Source organism: Pseudorasbora parva, chromosome 11, assembly GCF_024679245.1.
Source record: "Pseudorasbora parva isolate DD20220531a chromosome 11, ASM2467924v1, whole genome shotgun sequence".
NCBI lineage: Eukaryota > Metazoa > Chordata > Actinopteri > Cypriniformes > Gobionidae > Pseudorasbora > Pseudorasbora parva.
Genome location: NC_090182.1, coordinates 12,876,376 through 12,895,037, shown reverse-complemented (window position 1 = coordinate 12,895,037; position 18,662 = coordinate 12,876,376). Strand labels below are relative to the sequence as shown.

At 36.0% G+C, this 18,662-nt stretch overlaps 5 protein-coding genes across 5 annotated transcripts in view; 2 read left to right on the top strand and 3 right to left on the bottom strand.

Moving 5' to 3' along the window:
• Window positions 1-1,743, bottom strand: part of ppp2r2ba (protein phosphatase 2, regulatory subunit B, beta a) — a 65,277-nt gene extending 63,534 nt beyond the window's left edge. The window contains exons 1-2 of the mRNA XM_067457137.1: window positions 1,674-1,743; window positions 1,487-1,558 (exon numbers count right to left, since the gene is read on the bottom strand). Coding sequence (XP_067313238.1) covers window positions 1,487-1,558; window positions 1,674-1,680 — 79 coding nt within the window. The 5' untranslated portion in view covers window positions 1,681-1,743. The remainder of the gene's footprint in view (window positions 1-1,486; window positions 1,559-1,673) is intronic.
• Window positions 1,744-4,355: 2,612 nt separating this feature from the next.
• LOC137092730 (interleukin-17B-like) lies at window positions 4,356-6,634 on the bottom strand. The gene is made up of 2 exons (XM_067457139.1): window positions 5,719-6,634; window positions 4,356-4,825 (listed from the first exon to the last, which is right to left on the bottom strand). Exons 1-2 carry the CDS (start codon window positions 6,075-6,077, stop codon window positions 4,573-4,575), a joined length of 612 nt encoding a protein of 203 aa, XP_067313240.1. The 5' UTR covers window positions 6,078-6,634; the 3' UTR covers window positions 4,356-4,572.
• Window positions 6,635-9,327: 2,693 nt separating this feature from the next.
• Window positions 9,328-12,480, top strand: rpl26 (ribosomal protein L26). The gene is made up of 4 exons (XM_067457120.1): window positions 9,328-9,456; window positions 10,049-10,221; window positions 10,332-10,472; window positions 12,312-12,480. The coding sequence occupies exons 2-4, from the start codon at window positions 10,054-10,056 to the stop codon at window positions 12,438-12,440; spliced, it is 438 nt and encodes a 145-aa protein (XP_067313221.1). The 5' UTR covers window positions 9,328-9,456; window positions 10,049-10,053; the 3' UTR covers window positions 12,441-12,480.
• Window positions 12,481-13,304: 824 nt separating this feature from the next.
• atp6v0e1 (ATPase H+ transporting V0 subunit e1) lies at window positions 13,305-15,325 on the top strand. Its single transcript, XM_067457121.1, has 4 exons — window positions 13,305-13,543; window positions 13,942-13,989; window positions 14,449-14,568; window positions 15,029-15,325. Exons 1-3 carry the CDS (start codon window positions 13,440-13,442, stop codon window positions 14,540-14,542), a joined length of 246 nt encoding a protein of 81 aa, XP_067313222.1. The 5' UTR covers window positions 13,305-13,439; the 3' UTR covers window positions 14,543-14,568; window positions 15,029-15,325.
• Window positions 15,317-18,197, bottom strand: LOC137092717 (thiosulfate sulfurtransferase/rhodanese-like domain-containing protein 2). The gene is made up of 9 exons (XM_067457119.1): window positions 17,822-18,197; window positions 17,387-17,676; window positions 17,196-17,304; window positions 16,985-17,107; window positions 16,692-16,797; window positions 16,210-16,325; window positions 15,983-16,141; window positions 15,758-15,896; window positions 15,317-15,684 (listed from the first exon to the last, which is right to left on the bottom strand). Exons 1-9 carry the CDS (start codon window positions 17,933-17,935, stop codon window positions 15,452-15,454), a joined length of 1,389 nt encoding a protein of 462 aa, XP_067313220.1. The 5' UTR covers window positions 17,936-18,197; the 3' UTR covers window positions 15,317-15,451.
• Window positions 18,198-18,662: the final 465 nt, after the last annotated feature.

The window sequence follows — 18,662 nt, the reverse complement described above, 5'->3', positions numbered from 1 at the left end:
ACAAACAATGTTACACTGACAAATTGCCATTGTTTATGCATCATATTTGTTTCTGTTTTGTTTAATACAGATGTTTCACACACTTAGCCTAGTAACCAACAAACTCAATCACACTCAACCATCTAAAAGTATATTAACCACCCGTCTGCACCAGCCGTCTCCATTATTATAAATTACCACATTAAACAGAAACATATGTCCTAATTCTGATAATGAACTAACACGTAGCTAATTGTTGATTCATTTATTTACACAAAGGCCATCCGGACCCCCCAATGCAAATGTGAAGACTCATGTATGATATTTTGTGACGGAAATCACACACTGAGTAGTCAGCGAGAGTGGCCAGAGCCTCTGAGAACAGGTGGCATCTGTGCTGGTCCCCTGGGTATCTATCGGCATATCAAAATATCAAAGAGTTCACTCTCACCAACCATCCCACTAACTAACTAACTCTCTCTCTCTCTCTCTCTCTCTCTCTCTCTCTCTCTCTCTCTCTCTCTCTCTCTCTCTCTCTCTCTCTCTCTCTCTCTCTCTCTCTCTCCTCCTACTCTATCTGACACAGGCTGCCTGACTCACTGTTGGGAACTCACGCTGGCGTCTTTTTTAAAGACGGCACTAAAACCTCAATGAATATTTATGAGCCACAAGAGCTTCTAAATATAGTTTATACAGTCCTGGGTATATTCAATCTGAAAAGCTGAAATAGAGTTCGCCTACAGATATATCTTGGTATAGTCTATAGGCTATAAAAAGTACTTCCCAGATTATATAAACAGTACAGCTGTAAAATGCAATTTACTGACAATCTGATCTGAATTATTCAGCTTGTATAACTGTATACTTTTCTGTATATTCTTCATTCATTCACAGGCATAAGTGTAGCTGTTTGATAGGCCTAATTTGCTTTATATTCTGGCTCAGATCAATATTTCATAGTCAAAATGATGATATCTTTAATGAACAAATATTGCAAATGTAGGATCAAATGAACTCAGGTGGTTGAGAGTGGATTCATAGTATTTGCTGAAAAAACTAGAAAATGAGCCTATAGGCATTGCATAAATATAGAGTATAAGATTCGGTCTCTTTTTCAAGAGGTCAGGAGGCCATAAGTGGGGATCTGCATAATAAAGCCCATGTTTATAACAGTATCAAAATCTATATTGCATGAAGTGTTGTCGGACAAAATTATTTCTAAATGTTTCCATTCATGCCTAACTGTACATTGTGGATAGGGGACATTTTTTAAAAAGTTTTAATATGAGTATTTATTTTACTAATTTACAAAAAGATATATATTTTCCCCTCACAAAATATCTATCTATCTATCTATCTATCTATCTATCTATCTATCTATCTATCTATCTATCTATCTATCTATCTATCTATCTATCTATCTATCTATCTATCTATCTATCTATCTATCTATCTATCTATCTATCGTCTGTCTATCGTCTGTCTGTCCATGTTTGTGAGTTCCTACCTTCTGCTGCGGTCACTTCTGACGGTCCCTTCACCTGGACCAAACACCAGGTTCGTTCACCTGGACCACGTCCTTCTCGCAAGTAATCAAACAACATAGGCTATTAGTCAGGTTTAAAGTAACGTTTTTGATGATCTGAAGATCATCGGTCATCTTATTATCGGGCATCTTATCAGCAAACACATACCGGGCATCGTGCGTCCTTCTCTTGTATGATTTCCTTCACAGCTGTTCCTCGCTGCATCACTAATATGATGGAGGCGTTTGATTCGGTTTGCTGGATGTTCGTGTCCTGCTGATGGCGCACATGAGACCAGAAACTGAAATGTAATTCTGTAGCCCTAAATAAAAGTGGGATGTTGTTTGTAAGAACATTGCAACTATCACTTTGAATCGACACGAAGAATATCGTTTTAAGTAAGTACATTTATGAGATGTAAACACAATAAACACATATAAATAAATAATAAAATTTATTATTATTATTATTATTATTATTATTATTATATATCCTCATTACATTGGCAAAAACTTATCTTCCAATCATCTAAAATCATTGTTGTTGTTTTAGTTTAAATTGTTTTAGTTTTAGAAATGTAGCTAAGTTGCCTCAGGTAGGGTGTCATCTTGCCCCCTTTGAATAATTTTACATCTGTGCTAAATTAAATACACAGATACATTGGATACATTAGATACATTGGTTGATGCAGCATCATACTGAATAATGCTAAATGTAGCCTATATCTAAATATCATATGGTAGCCTACGGTTAAGTAAACGTATATGGGAGGGGGGGGGGGGGGGGTAATCTTCTCTTCCCCCATCTTACCATATGCAATTTTTCTTGAAAGGGGTCATGACGTGAAAAAACATTTCCCTGAACTTTTGAGAGGTTTTTGTACGAGTTTCATAGCTTGAAACGTACTTCTCATTATAGGGAAAAAAAACGTATTTAATCAAGCTCTAAAATAACCTGATTTTATATTGCGGGATCATTGGTGCGACATGTTAAAATATACATCTGCATGACTGGTCTAGACTAGAGCAAGATTAAAGGGTTAGTTCACCCAAAAATTAAATTTATGTCATTAATGACTCACCCCATAATGTCGTTCCACACCCGTAAGACCTCCGATCATCTTCAGAACACAGTTTAAGATATTTTATATTTTAGTCCTTAGCAAATGGAGTCTATGCCCACTTTACTGTCCATGTCCAGAAAGGGAATAAAAACATAATTAAAGGAGTCCATATGTGACATCAGTTAGTTAATTAGAATCTCTTGAAGCATCGAAAATGTCGCCAATCTCATGTGATTTCAGCAGTTTGACGTGATCCGAACTGCTGAAATCACGTGACAAGAGAAGACAATGCTGAATAAAGTCATAGTTTTAGATATTTTTGGACCAAAATGTATTTTCAATGCTTCAACAGATTCTAATCAACCAACGATTAGAACATATGGACTACTGTGATGAAGTTTTTATTAGCTTTCTGGACATGGACAGTAAAGTGGGCATAGACTGCATGCTCTGGGACTAAAATATAAAATATCTTAAACTGTGTTCTGAAGATGAACGGAGGTCTTACGGGTGTGGAACGACATTAGGGTGAGCATTAATGACATAAATTTCTTTTTTTGGGTGAACTAACCCTTTAATAGTTTTACATCATTGCAGCATAGGCCCCGCCCTCTGGCATTCAGTCACTTACTGTAATGGCTAAGATGTGCCTGACACTGGATGTGAGCGAGTATCATTTCATATCAAAAGCAAAAAAAGAACCCATTATAATCTACACACAGGCCTACTTTATGCAGAGGCACGTTCAGTTTCTGAGGTAGGGTCTACTATGCACACACTCCAGTCTCGGTGCAGACTTCTGAAGAGTCCAAAAATCGGAAACAAGCGAATAGTTCATTTTGATGCCGTCATGGATTATATGTTTGTTCGGAGCATTTGACTGAAGATTGTTTTGGAAAAAATTCAGTGTGGAGAGTAAATAAATGTTTGTTTTGCTTTTTGTTTTCTATGGATAATGTTTTCAAAACATCACGTGCAATAGAGAGTCGGTGTTATTTTCTATGCAATGACCTAAGCCAATCAAAACAGGGGCTTTTACTGACAAGCCGTAAAGACACCGCCCCTTAAAAACGGATCGTTTAAGACAGAGGGTTCAGAATTAAGGTTGAAAATAATTGTTTTTCTGCAGATACTGATGTTGTTGTTGTTTTGTGTGTGTGTGTTTGTATGTTTGTCTTTATTAACATTTGAAGTGAGCCACAAGGAACATTAAATTAATAATTTTATTTCCCTTTAACATGCCAAAAAAAAAAAAAAATGAGTAGGCATACATTTATTTAGATTTTTTTGTAAACTTATTTATGCTTTTGATATTTTATTTACGTTAAAGACAATGCCAATTTTGGCAGCCGTTGTCACTGTATTAACACATGCACATAAAAATGTGAAAAATATACATTTCAGTAAAAAAGATAGAAAAGATGTAGGCAATTTATTGAAAATACTGTAAAGTTCTCCCCAACCAGCCTCACGTAACAAAAGAAAAGCAAAACAACCAAAAATATAATTATGACATACTTTTTTGTATCAGTTTATCGTATAGACAGTAGGTGGCGATCTAACACAAACAACAATGGCAGGCTACTATGAATTTGAAGCCTATAGGCCTATTATTGAAAATGGTCTATTTGTAGAAATATCAGCATTATATTTTATTCATTCCATAAACAGTTCCATAACATAGGCTACAGCAATCAGCTACATGAACTGTCTAAACGGTCAACTTTATTATATAGCCTATTTAAACTTTATGGCTATACAATTATAATGTTAAATTTAGCTTGAGATGTCACGATGCAACTTAATACTTAACGACATTAAATGTTCAAAATCTTAAATAAAAATCCCCTTTTCTAAATAGAAAAGGCGCCTGCACAGCAACCGATGCGTTTTAACCCCTATTTTTCACTATTTCTTACATAGAAAATCATACATGCATAATTAGGATCCGGATTCGTTTGCAGTAGGCTATAAAACAGGTTGAAATGCGTTGGTCCCACTCAGCTACCCCACGATGCACGTGCACCCCACGGCGATGCTCTCCACCACCGATCTGTAACGGGGAACGCATTTCTTCCTCTTCGTCGGCTTCTTCGTTGGCCGGTGGCAGAGGAGTCTGCGCACGGGGATCTTGGTGTAGATGAGAACGCTGGTCATGGTGCGATCCTCCTGCATGGTGAAAGGATTGATGCATCCCACGCACGAACACACGGCCTCTGGGATGTCCACGGGCTTACGGGTCTCATCGTGATTGATTCTAGCCAAAGACATTGAAGAAAATACGTCTGGTCAAAGTTTTCAAACATATTTTTAAGGTAAAATATAAACACGCTACTCTCCAAAAGTCTGGGGTTAGATTTTGAAATGTTTTTGAAAGAAGTAGGCCTAGCTTATGCCCTCCAAAAAGGCTGCATGCATATTCTTTTTTCATGTGCCATGAAAATGTCTAATTTATCTGAATTATCAGCAGTCATTACGCCAGTCTTCATTGTCAGGTGTGTTTCAGAACTCTTTGATGAATAGAAAACTATATATATAAATGCATTTATTTAAAATATAACTTTTTTGTAACATTTTATTTTCAATCAATTTAATGCCTTCTTGTTGAATAAAATTAGCAATTGTTTTAAATGCGGAATATTTAAAAATAGTAATTTGGTAAATATATTTTTTAAATGGTAAAAATATTTCTCAATATTTACTAATACTATATTTAAAAAATGCTGCCTTAGATTTTTAAGTCAACTTGGATGTTTAAGTCTTAAACTTATAAAATAACTAATATATAACTAATAACTATAATATATAACTAATATATATATATATATATATATATATATATATATATATATATATATAATTTATAATGTTATATATATATAATTTAGTTATTATAATGTTTTATTTATATATATATATAATTTAAAATTGCTACAAATAATTTTAGGAGTAAAAGCCATAAAACATATATTATCAATTTATTGGTCTTGTAATTTTTTGTGTAACTCAAAAACATATTAACATGATATTTAAGCATGTTTTGTTTCCTAAAAATGGCTTTGAGGTCTCTCAATCTTCAATCAGAAAATTAAAGTTAAATAATAAAAATGATTAATAATAATAATAACAGTGTTCCTCCATTTCACCCACCTGTAGGACCAGGGAGAGAGGCTGCGACTGTTGGACATCCACAGTTTGCGATCCACCACACATTGGTTTATGGATAAGTTGGGATTGTTTCTGACCTGCGACACCATGTCCTCGATACTCTTATCAAAGTCCGTTTCAATGGCACCGGGCATCACGCCTGATTCTGGACCTGTCATCATTGGATCCGGGGAAATTTGGGCAGACGAGGCGCTCCGGCGAGGATGTGATTCCAGTTTTCGTCTCCGAGGCTTTCCTTCTCTACTGGTGTACTTTGTGTCAATGGGCACAAACAGATTCCACACAATCAGGACCATGAACACCTGCAATATGAAGTGCTGAGGAATTAATTTAATTCTCATAATGCTTTACTAAGTAAACAATTATTTTGCTTTTTTGAGACTCACCTTATTCCATATGTTTTTCCGCATTGTTTTCTAAGAGCGCAATAAGTTGTCACATTTGTCTGCTTGCTGTGAGCATGTATTGAATGGAATAAGCGAGGGATTACTCATACTGAAGTGTCACGCCTCACACTGACACAGTAGCCTACAGGGACACACCTGAACCCAACAGTTCAAGGTGGGGCCACGCAAAGATCCGATTCTGAGTTACCCTCTCAAACACATCACACAGATCTGAACAATCAGCTCTTTTAATAGCAAACAAAATACATGTTTCAAATCACCTTTGTTGCTGAAATAACTACAGTGACACATCCTACAGATGTCATGCCACATTAGAAAACACACTAACGTAACATAAAATCCATAATGTTTGCAATAGTATCAGTGTTATCAAAAGGGGGGATAAAGTGTGACACGGCAATGATGTTTTGTGCTAGAATGACTGGGTCTATACTGTATTGACATTTATATATGGGTGAGTTACAGTAATGTGGCAGTCTCTTCCATGGTAATCTGCTTACAGCATCACACGGCATACATACTGTAATGTAACATGCTGTATTTGATGCCATCAAATTAATAATTTATTAAAAATTTAGATCAGTTGTATTACATAATAGAAATGTTAAACAGGATGAAAAGAGATGTAAATGAAAAGTTTGATAGTAAGAGCTTTATGAACATTTATATAGATGAAAGACTTATTTTGTGCTCTGAAAAGGATACTTTTTGTGATTTTATGTATTGTACTAACACAACTAAAACATGATAAAATGTTTTTAAAAAGTGCATTGCATTTCAAAATGTTTTTAAGGCAATGAGAAAAATATTATAGATAGATAGACAGACAGACAGACAGACAGACAGACAGACAGACAGACAGATAGATAGATAGATAGATAGATAGATAGATAGATAGATAGATAGATAGATAGATAGATAGATAGATAGATAGATAGATAGAGCCTATCATTAATCAATTAAAAGAGAGTGTATTTATTACAAATTTACAGGTGCATGAGTTTTCAATAGAATTATGGCCAATTTCACAGAACACTATAACCTTTGTAGCTTTGTTGTTTTCATGTGTGTCTATTCAACCGTACACACTCAAAAGACCCTTTTTATTCTTAAGTCCCAAATAAGCTCAGAGAGAACAAATGACCAGACAGAGCTTTATGAGCCTTACACCCATTCTGGGAACCTAAAGAACACTGTCTGCAGACACAGATTTGGTCAATCCATGTTTTCCCCTGATCTGGCTCATTCAATGCTATATTCATTTTCACAATGGGTGCTATTGAGTAGTGTAAAAGAACACCTGCTCTTATGACATGTCAGGGCAGTGTAGTAGACCGGGAGTTTCAAAGGGAACAGTTGTGGCAAAATATGTTTTGCTATTTTTAAAGGTTTGTTGGATAAAAGCCATTAAAGGTGCATAATATTGTGTTGAATAAAAACTGTTTTCAAATTCACTTACAATTATATCATTCTTATAAAATAACAAGTGACTCAGATTTGCTTTCTTTCTTCTTCTGTATAATCTTTTGACAAAAGAAGTCCCACAGACCCCCCCCCCCCTTTTTTTTTTTAAGTGAAACACTTCACAGGAAACTATAATGTTGTACATTCAGACTATGGCTATTTCACTGCATAAATATGATGATATTTAATGACAAATATGGAACGATATATTTATTTGAAAAAAAAAAAATTAAGACAAAAATAACAAATTACAGGGGCCAAATGTTTGTTTATGTGGAATAATACTGGGTGCATATTCATTTCATCTTATATCAGAAGTGTTACGTCCCTCGTAGGAACTAGTAACAGAATAAAATGGTGTGATGTGTAATCAGCAACAGTGCAGTCAAGCTGGTTTGACTGGTGGACACTGTATTTGGTCCACCAGCTATGACCACCTTGCACTAGCAGCCAATATCCAGCTTGAAACAGATAAACCTGCTATCATGTTTATGTTCCAGAACACTGCTTAAACCGGTCTTTTGAGGAGGGCAATCATACTTTTATAGATCGATTTGATGAGCAGAGAATTTTAAATTGCTATAGCCTATTTGCAAATGACCCGCAAAATATTTAATTAAAAGGACTAGTAACTGACTGTTGTAATGTAAATTGTATACCCCCCGTTAGCCTCAAATCTGGTAACATTTTATTTGGGTCAATTTGACCCCAGCAATTTAAACCTCCAGAATAGGATTTTTTTTCTTTACAAAGGTTTATGTCTCAGGTCATTTATGGCTGACAGCATATCTGGTGGACCCTGGAACCATTTAGATGACATTAGCAGCTATAACCTGTCGTTCAAGTGGGGAGCGGGACCATAATAATGCGAACTAGTGGTTCTCGCAATACTGCAGGTATGGTTAGGTACTCAGAGCCCTAAAACAGAGGGAATATTGTTTAAATATTCTATTGAATATATAAAATTATAGCATGTTATGGTGACCTCAATAAAACAATCCAAACAAAAATTCTTGTTTTAAACAGCTAAAAGAGTCTGGGGTCAAACTGACCTAAAGAACACAGATGCTACAAAATGTGTAGGCTACAGGACACTGGAAAAATATCATGATGTTAATTTTATGTTTACAGAGTTGTCGCCTATTAAATTAGGGGAAGTCATTCAATCTGAAGCAAAAAATAAATAAATAAAATAGCCTAAAATAGCCTACAAAACAACAACAACAACAACAACAACAACAACAACAACAACAACAACAACAAAAAACATGTAAATCGTGCTTTTACAGGTGTCAAATTGACCCAAAATATAATAGAATGGTTAAGAAGGTTTATTATTATTATTTTTAAAGAGTTACAACTACTATTAAGGGGTGCACTGAATGAAAAAAGAGACAAATACATAACAACGTGAAAAATATGAAAATGTTTACAAATTGATTTTTAAGCATAATATTGTGTTTAGGTATTGTTGAACTTTTGATTTTAAAATAAAAAAACAAGGGCTTATTTCCTCCAAATTTACATTTATGAATATTATTGATTTGTTTCAATTTGTCAGCACCGAAGATATCAACGCGAACGCGTCCACTTGATTTTGTAAAGCCCTATCATCATTATGCTTTTATGGAGTATTTTTTCTTTCAAATGTAGGCTAGTTTATTGATGTCCATGTGTCTATATTGAGTGTGAGTCTGCTGTCATAAAACACAGGTAGCAACTCTACGTTTGAAACGGTTTGAAATCCCATTATAACCACGATGATCTCGCGAGGTTTGCGCTACAACTAATTCTGGCGGAAGTAGTTCTAGAGTCTCTTTTCCGGCGGCCATAGAGACAAGTCGGCAGGGTAAGCCAAGATTGCTAATGCATTTCTGAAACATCCTATTCCATCCTCGTGGATTTTACGTCCTCAAAGTTTAAAACACACATTATCGCTACAAATTATCCGTATGTTCAGTTTATCCGCGTTATTTTACACTCATAGTACAACATAACGGATGATTTAGTCTCCAAAGTTCAGCCAGTTGCTGCTATAGGAGCACAGTTCCCTCCCGTGTGAATAACGTTACCTCAAATGTACCCAAAACACATGACTGGTTTCCGTGTATGCGTGTTATATGTCGTTTTAATCGTGTCGTGTTTAAACACTTGAAAAGCAACATAAATATGAAAACTTTGGGATGTGTGCGCGCTGTTAGCAGTAGCACAAGCTGTTGGACGTGTTTTGTCAAGACATTAATTAACACGCTTTGAGTGCATTATTTTGTGCTAGAATATCTGATTTGTATGCTAAACCGCATCAAACAAACCCAAATTAGTGACGGGTTCATTCTTACACATGCTGTGTTGAACGAGGCTTATTTGTAACAAGTGTTTGTGAACTTAACATTGATTCATTTAGCAGAATTTTTTAAACAGAATTTTTGTCTCATTGCCAGCCATTATGAAGCTCAACAAATTTGTGACCTCCTCTCGGCGCAAGAACCGCAAGAGACACTTCAATGCCCCTTCACACATCCGCAGGAAGATCATGTCCTCCCCTCTGTCCAAAGAGCTCCGCCAGAAGTATAATGTAAGATCGATGCCCATCCGCAAGGACGATGAGGTCCAGGTGAGGACATTATTAGTTTTTCCCACCTCAATGAATGACACTGATTTGAAATGTTTAGTTTCAAAGTATGTTTCCATAATGCTCCTTGCTTCATGTCCCCTCATCACCAGGTTGTCCGGGGACACTACAAAGGCCAGCAGATTGGCAAAGTTGTCCAGGTCTACAGGAAGAAATATGTTATTTACATCGAGCGTGTGCAGCGTGAGAAGGCTAACGGCACCACAGTCCATGTTGGCATCCACCCCAGCAAGGTATGTCTTCTATCCAGATGTTTGTTTATATGCAAGACATGACTGTCACTGGAAAAAAGAACTGGTAGTTGTCCTATAGCCCAAGGGCAGGACGGCTGATATATTCTAAATGTAATATGGTAGCACTTTACAGTAAATTTTTGTTAGTTAACATGAACTAATGAATAATGCTTCTATAGCATTTATTAATCTTATTGTCAATCTCCTTATTTACTAGTAAATGAGGCATTTATATATAGCGCTTAACTATGTAGTACTGTGCTTTATAGTCATATCAGTGGTCTCTCATCACGCACCACCAGTGTGCAGCATCCACTTTGTCCCAAATGGCACCCTAAACACTCATGGTCTCCATACAAGTTTGCTTTTTCGTGACGTAAGGCTGCTTTGACTGTCAGGAAAAAGTCTGTCACAGACCTCAGCAAAAGTGCGCATATAGACCGCAAAGGGGGCGCTTGCGAAGCACCCCCCTGAATCCTAAAATGACAATTGGGACATCCTACTGTGTCTCATGGACTTGACGGATATGTGCTCGCAGAGCCATTGTATGCAATGATGTGCATTGCAAGTGTGCCATTTGGGGCTTGGATTATGCGATGGCAGCCGCAGTAAAATAACACCAGTGCGCTCACTATTTAGCCTCCTAATAATTTCTTCATTGAAGACCATGATGATAATGGCAATTGTTGGGAATTTGGCTCTCTTGCTTCTGATGACCTACTTGGAAATCTTGGAATTCCCCCCTCAAGATTTCAATTGAAATGACTGGTTTTCATCAAGCAAATGTAAATGACCAACATTTTTACAATTGGGCAGGTTGGTTATCTGCCAATGCCATGAATCAATATAAATGCAGAATCTATAAATATAACAAAATATATCTCTGATCAATAATAACGGCATTTGGCATCTGGTTAGGGATAAAATAAAAAAATTACTTGGCTACAATTTGTGATATACATACAGATTATTAATCAGCATTATAAAAGTAGCATGCTAAAATGTGTATTCAGCCATATAATCTAATCACAAATGAAGTCTGGAACTAGTTTTGTTGCATCAAAGCAAGCTTTGCTAGGGAATTGTCGCTCATAGATTGACTACACATTTGACATTTGTACAGTATTAATGAACAAACACTGTTACATTTATTTCCTTGAGCTACTGACTGATGTGTTTTAACAAGTGTTCTTAGACATTTCAATGTCCAAATTATGCATGTTTACAGTCATCAGGGGTTACTTGTTTAAGAAATGAAGCTACAAGATCACATTTTAGTTAATTTAAGAACTACTTAAGGAAAGGGTAACAATGCAAGGAATATAAGTAATGAACAATGTTGTTTTCTTTGTTTAATTCCCCCTTTAATTCATTTTTGGACAAATGTTGTGCTTTTGTGAAGACTACAGATCATACTTTTGCATTTCCCCCCCGCTCATAGATAGTCGGATCAAGTCCAGTGCGTTGTGGGTCTTACATTTTTCCTACCTTTTCGGCAAAATGGAATGACATGCCTTTTTCTGTTGTCTATAGTCATATAGCAGCAAATTTGGGGAAAGAAAAAAGCTTTTCTATGGTCTAGTCAAGTTTTTTTAAAGCCCATCTTGTCAGTGATGAATTACCCCCTTTTGATCAAAATCCTCTCGGATGGCAAATTGCCTCCTGTATTAACTGCGTTATCTAAACAGAAATGCAATACTTGTTTGCAAGCAAAACAATTAATGCTCTGGTTTTGTCAACTGACGTATGCAAATTAATCTATGATCAATTGCATAAACGTTTGCATATTTTGTTGTTTTATGTTGATGTAAATGTTAATAAATCAATCTTGTTCTTCAGGTGGTGATCACCAGGCTAAAGCTTGACAAGGATCGCAAGAAGATTCTTGAGCGCAAGGCCAAGTCCCGACAGGACATAAAGGAGAAGGGCAAATACAAGGAGGAAACCATCGAGAAAATGCAGGAGTGAAATGATTCTTTTGCTAACAATAAAAGACTGTAAAACCTGACATTTCTGTGCTTTTGTCTTTTATATGAAAGTGTTTGCTTTGGGATGAAACAAGCAGCAGTACTGTTTCCAAATTAGGTTTGAAGTGAAATAATTTGTATTTAAGCTCAACCTAGTGCCATATGTGTTTTCAATAAATACATCTGAAAATCACAGTTTTGAGCAATTACTGGTTTCTAAACTAAAATAGGGAAATTCTTAAAATGCTTCACAGATAGGCCAGAGACAGGGAATTACTTGCACTTCCTATTTGGCCACTTGGTTAACTTTATGGATGTTGTTACTGTATTTTTGTCATGACAAGCAAAAACTGTATAATATGCTATAAATGGGGTTGCCATTGCTGGTTAAAATTTGTATATATTAAAATGTTAATTTCCAGGCATTGAGTCATCTTAGAAATCTTTATTTTAACAATTAAAATTAAGTCATTTGTTTTAATTTTTCCACTGATTATTAATGGTTACATTTATTAATAACCATTTAGTTTTTAAGTTCATTTTTAGTACATGAAGTAAAACTATGATGATAAATGTTGCACTGGCAACGGACTGGACGTTCAAGTAACAAAATGCTTTTTCTTTTTTATGGTTAAGATTAGAATTATAACACCCTGTTTCACCTAGCGGCTCTAGTTGGTTTTAACAATGCAAGTCAGCGGATAACTAAATAATTCAAACCGGTTAAAAGTTTCGTGTGACTAGAGCATATTAAATATATGTAGAGCACATAGCCTACAAAATGCACATCACTAGAACATTTATAGTGTCATTATATTTAGTGTGATCTGAGTGTTGAGGAAGAGGTGAGGCATCAGTCATATGTCTTCTCTTCTGGGCCCGAGGAGTCACATGACCATCACCGTCCACACAGCAGCGGAGTGCGCGAGCGCCGTGGAGTCTACGAAGTTTGTTAAAGCTTAAAAATAAGTCAATAAACCTCGATCTACAGATAAATATAATGGCTGCTACATCGTTTGCGATATCAGTGTCAGTTATGACTGTGTTTTGGGGTCTTATTGGTGGAGTTATTCCCTGGTTTATTCCTAAAGGACCGAATCGAGGGTGAGCAACATTAGCATTAAGTTACCTTAAACGAAAGTTTTCTGTAATACATCATCTATATTAACTTTTATCTGTTTAGCGATGTATCCGAATTGTTAAAAACCTGTCAAACTAAAAAAATTTTCGTAAACAGTTGCTCTTTATTCGTTTGTACTTTACGGAAACCATTGCCCGTCAGAAAGAAATACATTGTGGTTTACTTGCATGGCAATTGGAAATACATTCAATTCAAATAATGTATTTAGTACAAATCAAAATCAAATATGTTGCGATGATAGTTTTAACACGAAGATATGTATGACTGGATCACGTGACCGTGACGAGTAACCTATTTTACACATTTATATTTCTTCATAGTATTTGAATAAGTGTTAAATATCTCTGTTTTTGTTCTTTAGAGTCACTGTGACGATGCTGGTACTAACTGCAGTCTGTTGCTACCTTTTGTAAGTAACGTTACATTGCCTTTAAATGATCTCAGTTATACAAGAGAGACTTGAGAAGATGTATAGCTGCTGTATAATGTGGTAAAATGGAGAGATTGTTCTGTTTCATTTGAAAGTCAAACGCAGCCTTTGGGCAACTCCAGTATTGATTAGAAAAGAAATGCAACACACCCAGGCCAGTGTGCAGTTTCATCCTGTTTAATATAACAAACTTACAAATAAATGTAAAAAAAAAATGTGTTAAATAAGATAATAAACTATCTGCACTGTCCATGTTTGATGTGAATTATTTATTATTTTGAAGAAATATGATAGTGTTTGTTCTGTAACAGCCACTAGGAGGCAGTGCAGACTGCTTTTTTTGCTGCCACATTTGTTCCTAAATTCAGTCTCTCTTGGAAGCATTTCCTTATTTATGACCACCATATTGTTCACTTTGTACTTTTGGTTTAATTTCAGCTGGCTGATTGCTATTCTATCACAGCTGAATCCGTTGTTTGGACCAGTACTGAGCAATGATACCATCTGGTACCTCTACTACCATTGGGCATAGGGTCTAATGAATCTTTTACAAAGCAGGTTAGCAGATCATCCTGATCCTATTTTGTAAATCATTGGACCCTCACTTTGAGTTCCAGTCATTCTGACCCAGACAGATTTTTATTTTCCGCTAAAATGTTAGACCCACTTGTAATGTTCCCTGTTGATTTGTCCTACCATGTCAGATTTTGCCACATAACATTAAAACAGTAGGTAGCACAATTCAACAGCGAAAATCATATTCGTATGGTTTGAGGTTTTATTATTATCCATACCTACCCTTTAAAATACATTTCTTTAAACAACGCAATATTGATCCCTGGTAGGACAATCTGATGGGTAGGATGAAATTCAGGACACCGGTCAAAATGTCCAGACTCAACAAAAATGCTTATAAATCTCATTATGTTGTTATTGCCAAAATAATGAATTCCATCTTTTAATCAACTTGTTTTCTTTGAGTTAGTTGAGGTTGAATGTTCTGTTTAACCGTTTGCAGATGCCGGAAGCTTGTACATTGCCAAAACAGAGAACATCTCACCATCAGGAAAACTCCTTGTGATTGAAGCTTTACATGCTGTTCTCTTACTGAAAGAATGACTACCATGTGACTGTTTGTGGTGTTTCTTTTTATTTATTTGATCTCATGTTCAAGGAAATAATATGCAATTAAATCTTTTTTTTTCATTTTTTAGTCTGAGTTGAATGACGTGATTGTTGTTGGACAAGTTAACCTGTCCCATTTATATATGTATGTTTGTGAATGTCAAATAAAATTAAGAATCCAAATAATTTATATTTTATTGAAGATTTGCATTGTGTCCATTGGTGGTACAAGAGTTATTAAAAAAGCATGATCAGATTTCTTAAAAATCACACAGTTACAGGCCATCTGAGATCATTTTTAAACTCATCGAGTTTGTCATAGTGTATCTTTGGGGATTCTGGGTCGTGACATTGTGCATTCGCACTCCTCTCGACGAGGAAGCCCATCAGAGGAGACGTCACTGTGGTTTTGCTCTTTGGCTTGGCACACAGGACAACAGGCCGTCAGCCCGCTCTCTCTGCAGGTGGTGCACGACAGCACCAGCTGGCAGCAGAAGTCTGTGGCGCACAGCTGATATCGATCCCACGGGCAACTGCAATATCTGCATTCTAGGGAAAGAGAAGTAAACTTAGTCACTCAGTAAACAGCGCTTCTGAAAAAGCATGCACTACCAGTACACACCTGAGATTATGTCCTTATTGAATGCAATGGCATAACGTTCATCAAACACAAAGAGTTTGCCGTGGTAGAAGCCGTCAGGGAACTGCTCGAGGTATTTGTGAATGCCTCCCTTTAGCTGGTACACCTCCTTGCATACATTCTGAAGAAAAAAATTATATCAATGACTGAGGATGCCATTACAGGGATGTGCATGTTTAGTCATTTTTTCACTCCATTCAGACTCACTTTTGATCTGAGATAAGCCGAGCCGCGTTCACAGCGGATGCCCCCTGTACAGTACATCAGAACCTTTTTGTCCCGAAACAGATCCAAATTCTTATCCACATAGTCTGGGAAGTAGCTAAATTTCCGGATGTTGGGGGCCAAGCACTGATTGAACTGACCCTGAGAACAGACTGAACTATTAACTGTAACGTACATAAAGTTGACATTATTGACTTTATACTACTTACAATTTTGCTCTCATAGAAGTTTCTGCAGTCCAGCAGTATTGTATCACTATTTGACGACTGATTCTCCACAAACGCCTTTACTTCTTTGTGAAATTCCTCTGGTTCCAAGTGTATGCCTTTGTGACGTACAATATTTGCATAAATACAAGAAATTAATTCACTCTACCGTTTAAAAGTTTGGGGTCGGTAGCCTAAGATTTTTCCATGTGCTTTTATTTTTTTACAGTCTATGGTGCTTTCACCATAGGCTGCATTTATTTGATTAGAAATACAGTAAAAACAGTAATATATTTTTTGTAAGATAAATGTCACTATGGATCAAATGTATGCATTTCTGTAAAATAAAAACAAACATCACACTATCTCCAAACTTATGAAAGGTAGTATAAATAAAACATAATTTCAGATTTGATCATAAAAGAAAGATGCATTTAATAAACAACTGTTCTATGTATCAAGCAAGTTGTACGTGTTTCTCTTACCAGCCAATCTGTAGGAAAGGATATCCGGATCTACACCCATAGGGACAATTTCTTTGTAAACGCCAACCTTCAGATCAGAAAAACACTCTGCACCTCCTTCACTTTTCTGCCAGAAAATTCAATATGCATAGGTGATTTTAGATGCTATTTTGACACTTCATACCTAATCTCAACCCACTTAAAAGCTAAAGTAATTAATAGTTCCCTTTACTAGAAATGCTAATAAAAAAAACTATTTGTGTCTCTATTGTGCACCGTATCAGTGTTATTCTTGACAGTGGCACTTGCTTTACCTTGAAATCCTGTACTTGCATTATTTTGAAGTTTGGATGTGACAGCATTGCCTTGACGTAAAGATTAGTGGCGGTTTTGGTGCCACCAACTGTACCATTGATCCCCTCAGTGGCCACACGTACCTGAGAACGATCGCAATCACTTCAATTAGAAACATACATTGCAATAAAGGTCTTGTTTGTATGTTATTAGTGACTCGTGGTTATTTACCTTGCCTGTTAGTTGAAGTTTTGAACAAAGCTCTTTCTGCCACTGGCAAATGACCTGAGGATCATTTAAATGACAGTAGCAGTAATACAGCAGAACTTCACCTGGACCCCTATAAAACAGATGAACTCAATGGAAACCATCAATCTTCACATAAGCAGTGCAGAAGATATCAGATCATGCAATGCACCTACTTGATAAGGCCATCCTCTGGGATGTGGCATGTATTAGGGATCCAGGATGATATATCTGTTGATTCATCATTAATGGATTCTTCCATAGAGTCCTCGCTTTGAGCCTGCTGAAGCATCACATCCAGCGTCTCAGTGGTCAGCAGGTGAATCTCACTGGCATGGCTGTTGGCAACATGTTTGTGGACTGATGATGGTACTTTGAATGACTGTCCACAACAGTGCCACAGATCTGGTGAGGTGTTTTCACAGGCTGGAGGAACTTTCTTGGAAGCCACAAATGCTGCAAATGTCTAAAAACAATGGGGGAAATTACCGCTATTAAAGGGATAGTTCACCCAAAAATTCTGTAAAAAAAATGTTGGGTGAACTATTCCTTTAAACACTATAATCATCCTAACATCAACAAGTATGACTTAAAACGATCACTATACTCACCCTTTTCTTGACATAAGAGTACAGTTTCCTTGTTGCTGAAAAGTCAGGTTTGTCGTCTTTATGGACTTCTGTAGCAAGACTCTCAACATCCAAATCAACAAGCACACTTGCCATTATTATTGTGATATTGCCGTCCAATGATTTTTTATAAGAGGAAACCAATCATTAACACTCACAGTCATACTATATTTAAAAACACGTCAAGCTAAAATGTCCCACATAAAGCATTTTAACTTATTTTCGTTCAATTTATGTCGTTAGCCCTGGACCGATTGATTAAATACGACAGACAGGTAAATAAAAACGAACACACAAGAAAACTAAACGTGCATTCACGTCTGTGAGGATTATGAATCGCAACTACCGGTGTCCATTCGTGAATGAATCATTCCTTTGAGTCGGATCTTTTCAATGAATTTCTAAAAACATTTGTTCATGTATATCTCTTGATATACTAATTAATTTTATTAATTTAATTCACATTTATTTCAAAAATATGTAAAAATATTTTAATATTGGTCATTGTGAATGCAAATGAGCTATTTTTAGGTTATTGAATGGCTCATTCTTAGATCTACAACTGAACTGAGAATCATGCCATTACAGCATTTAATATTCCTTATTAAAAACAACTTTAAAGTATTTTTTATTGTTCTTCAAGAGCATGCAACATTACTTATTTACAATTGCAAATATAGTAATTATATTATATTAAAATATAAGACAAATTAAGCTTTAAAGCAGTTGTACAGAAAACAATAGTGTCGTTTTTCAACTCAGGGCAGTGTAAGAGAAAACGATATGGCGTAAAGGAATCGCTAGATTGTTTTTCTTAAATTGT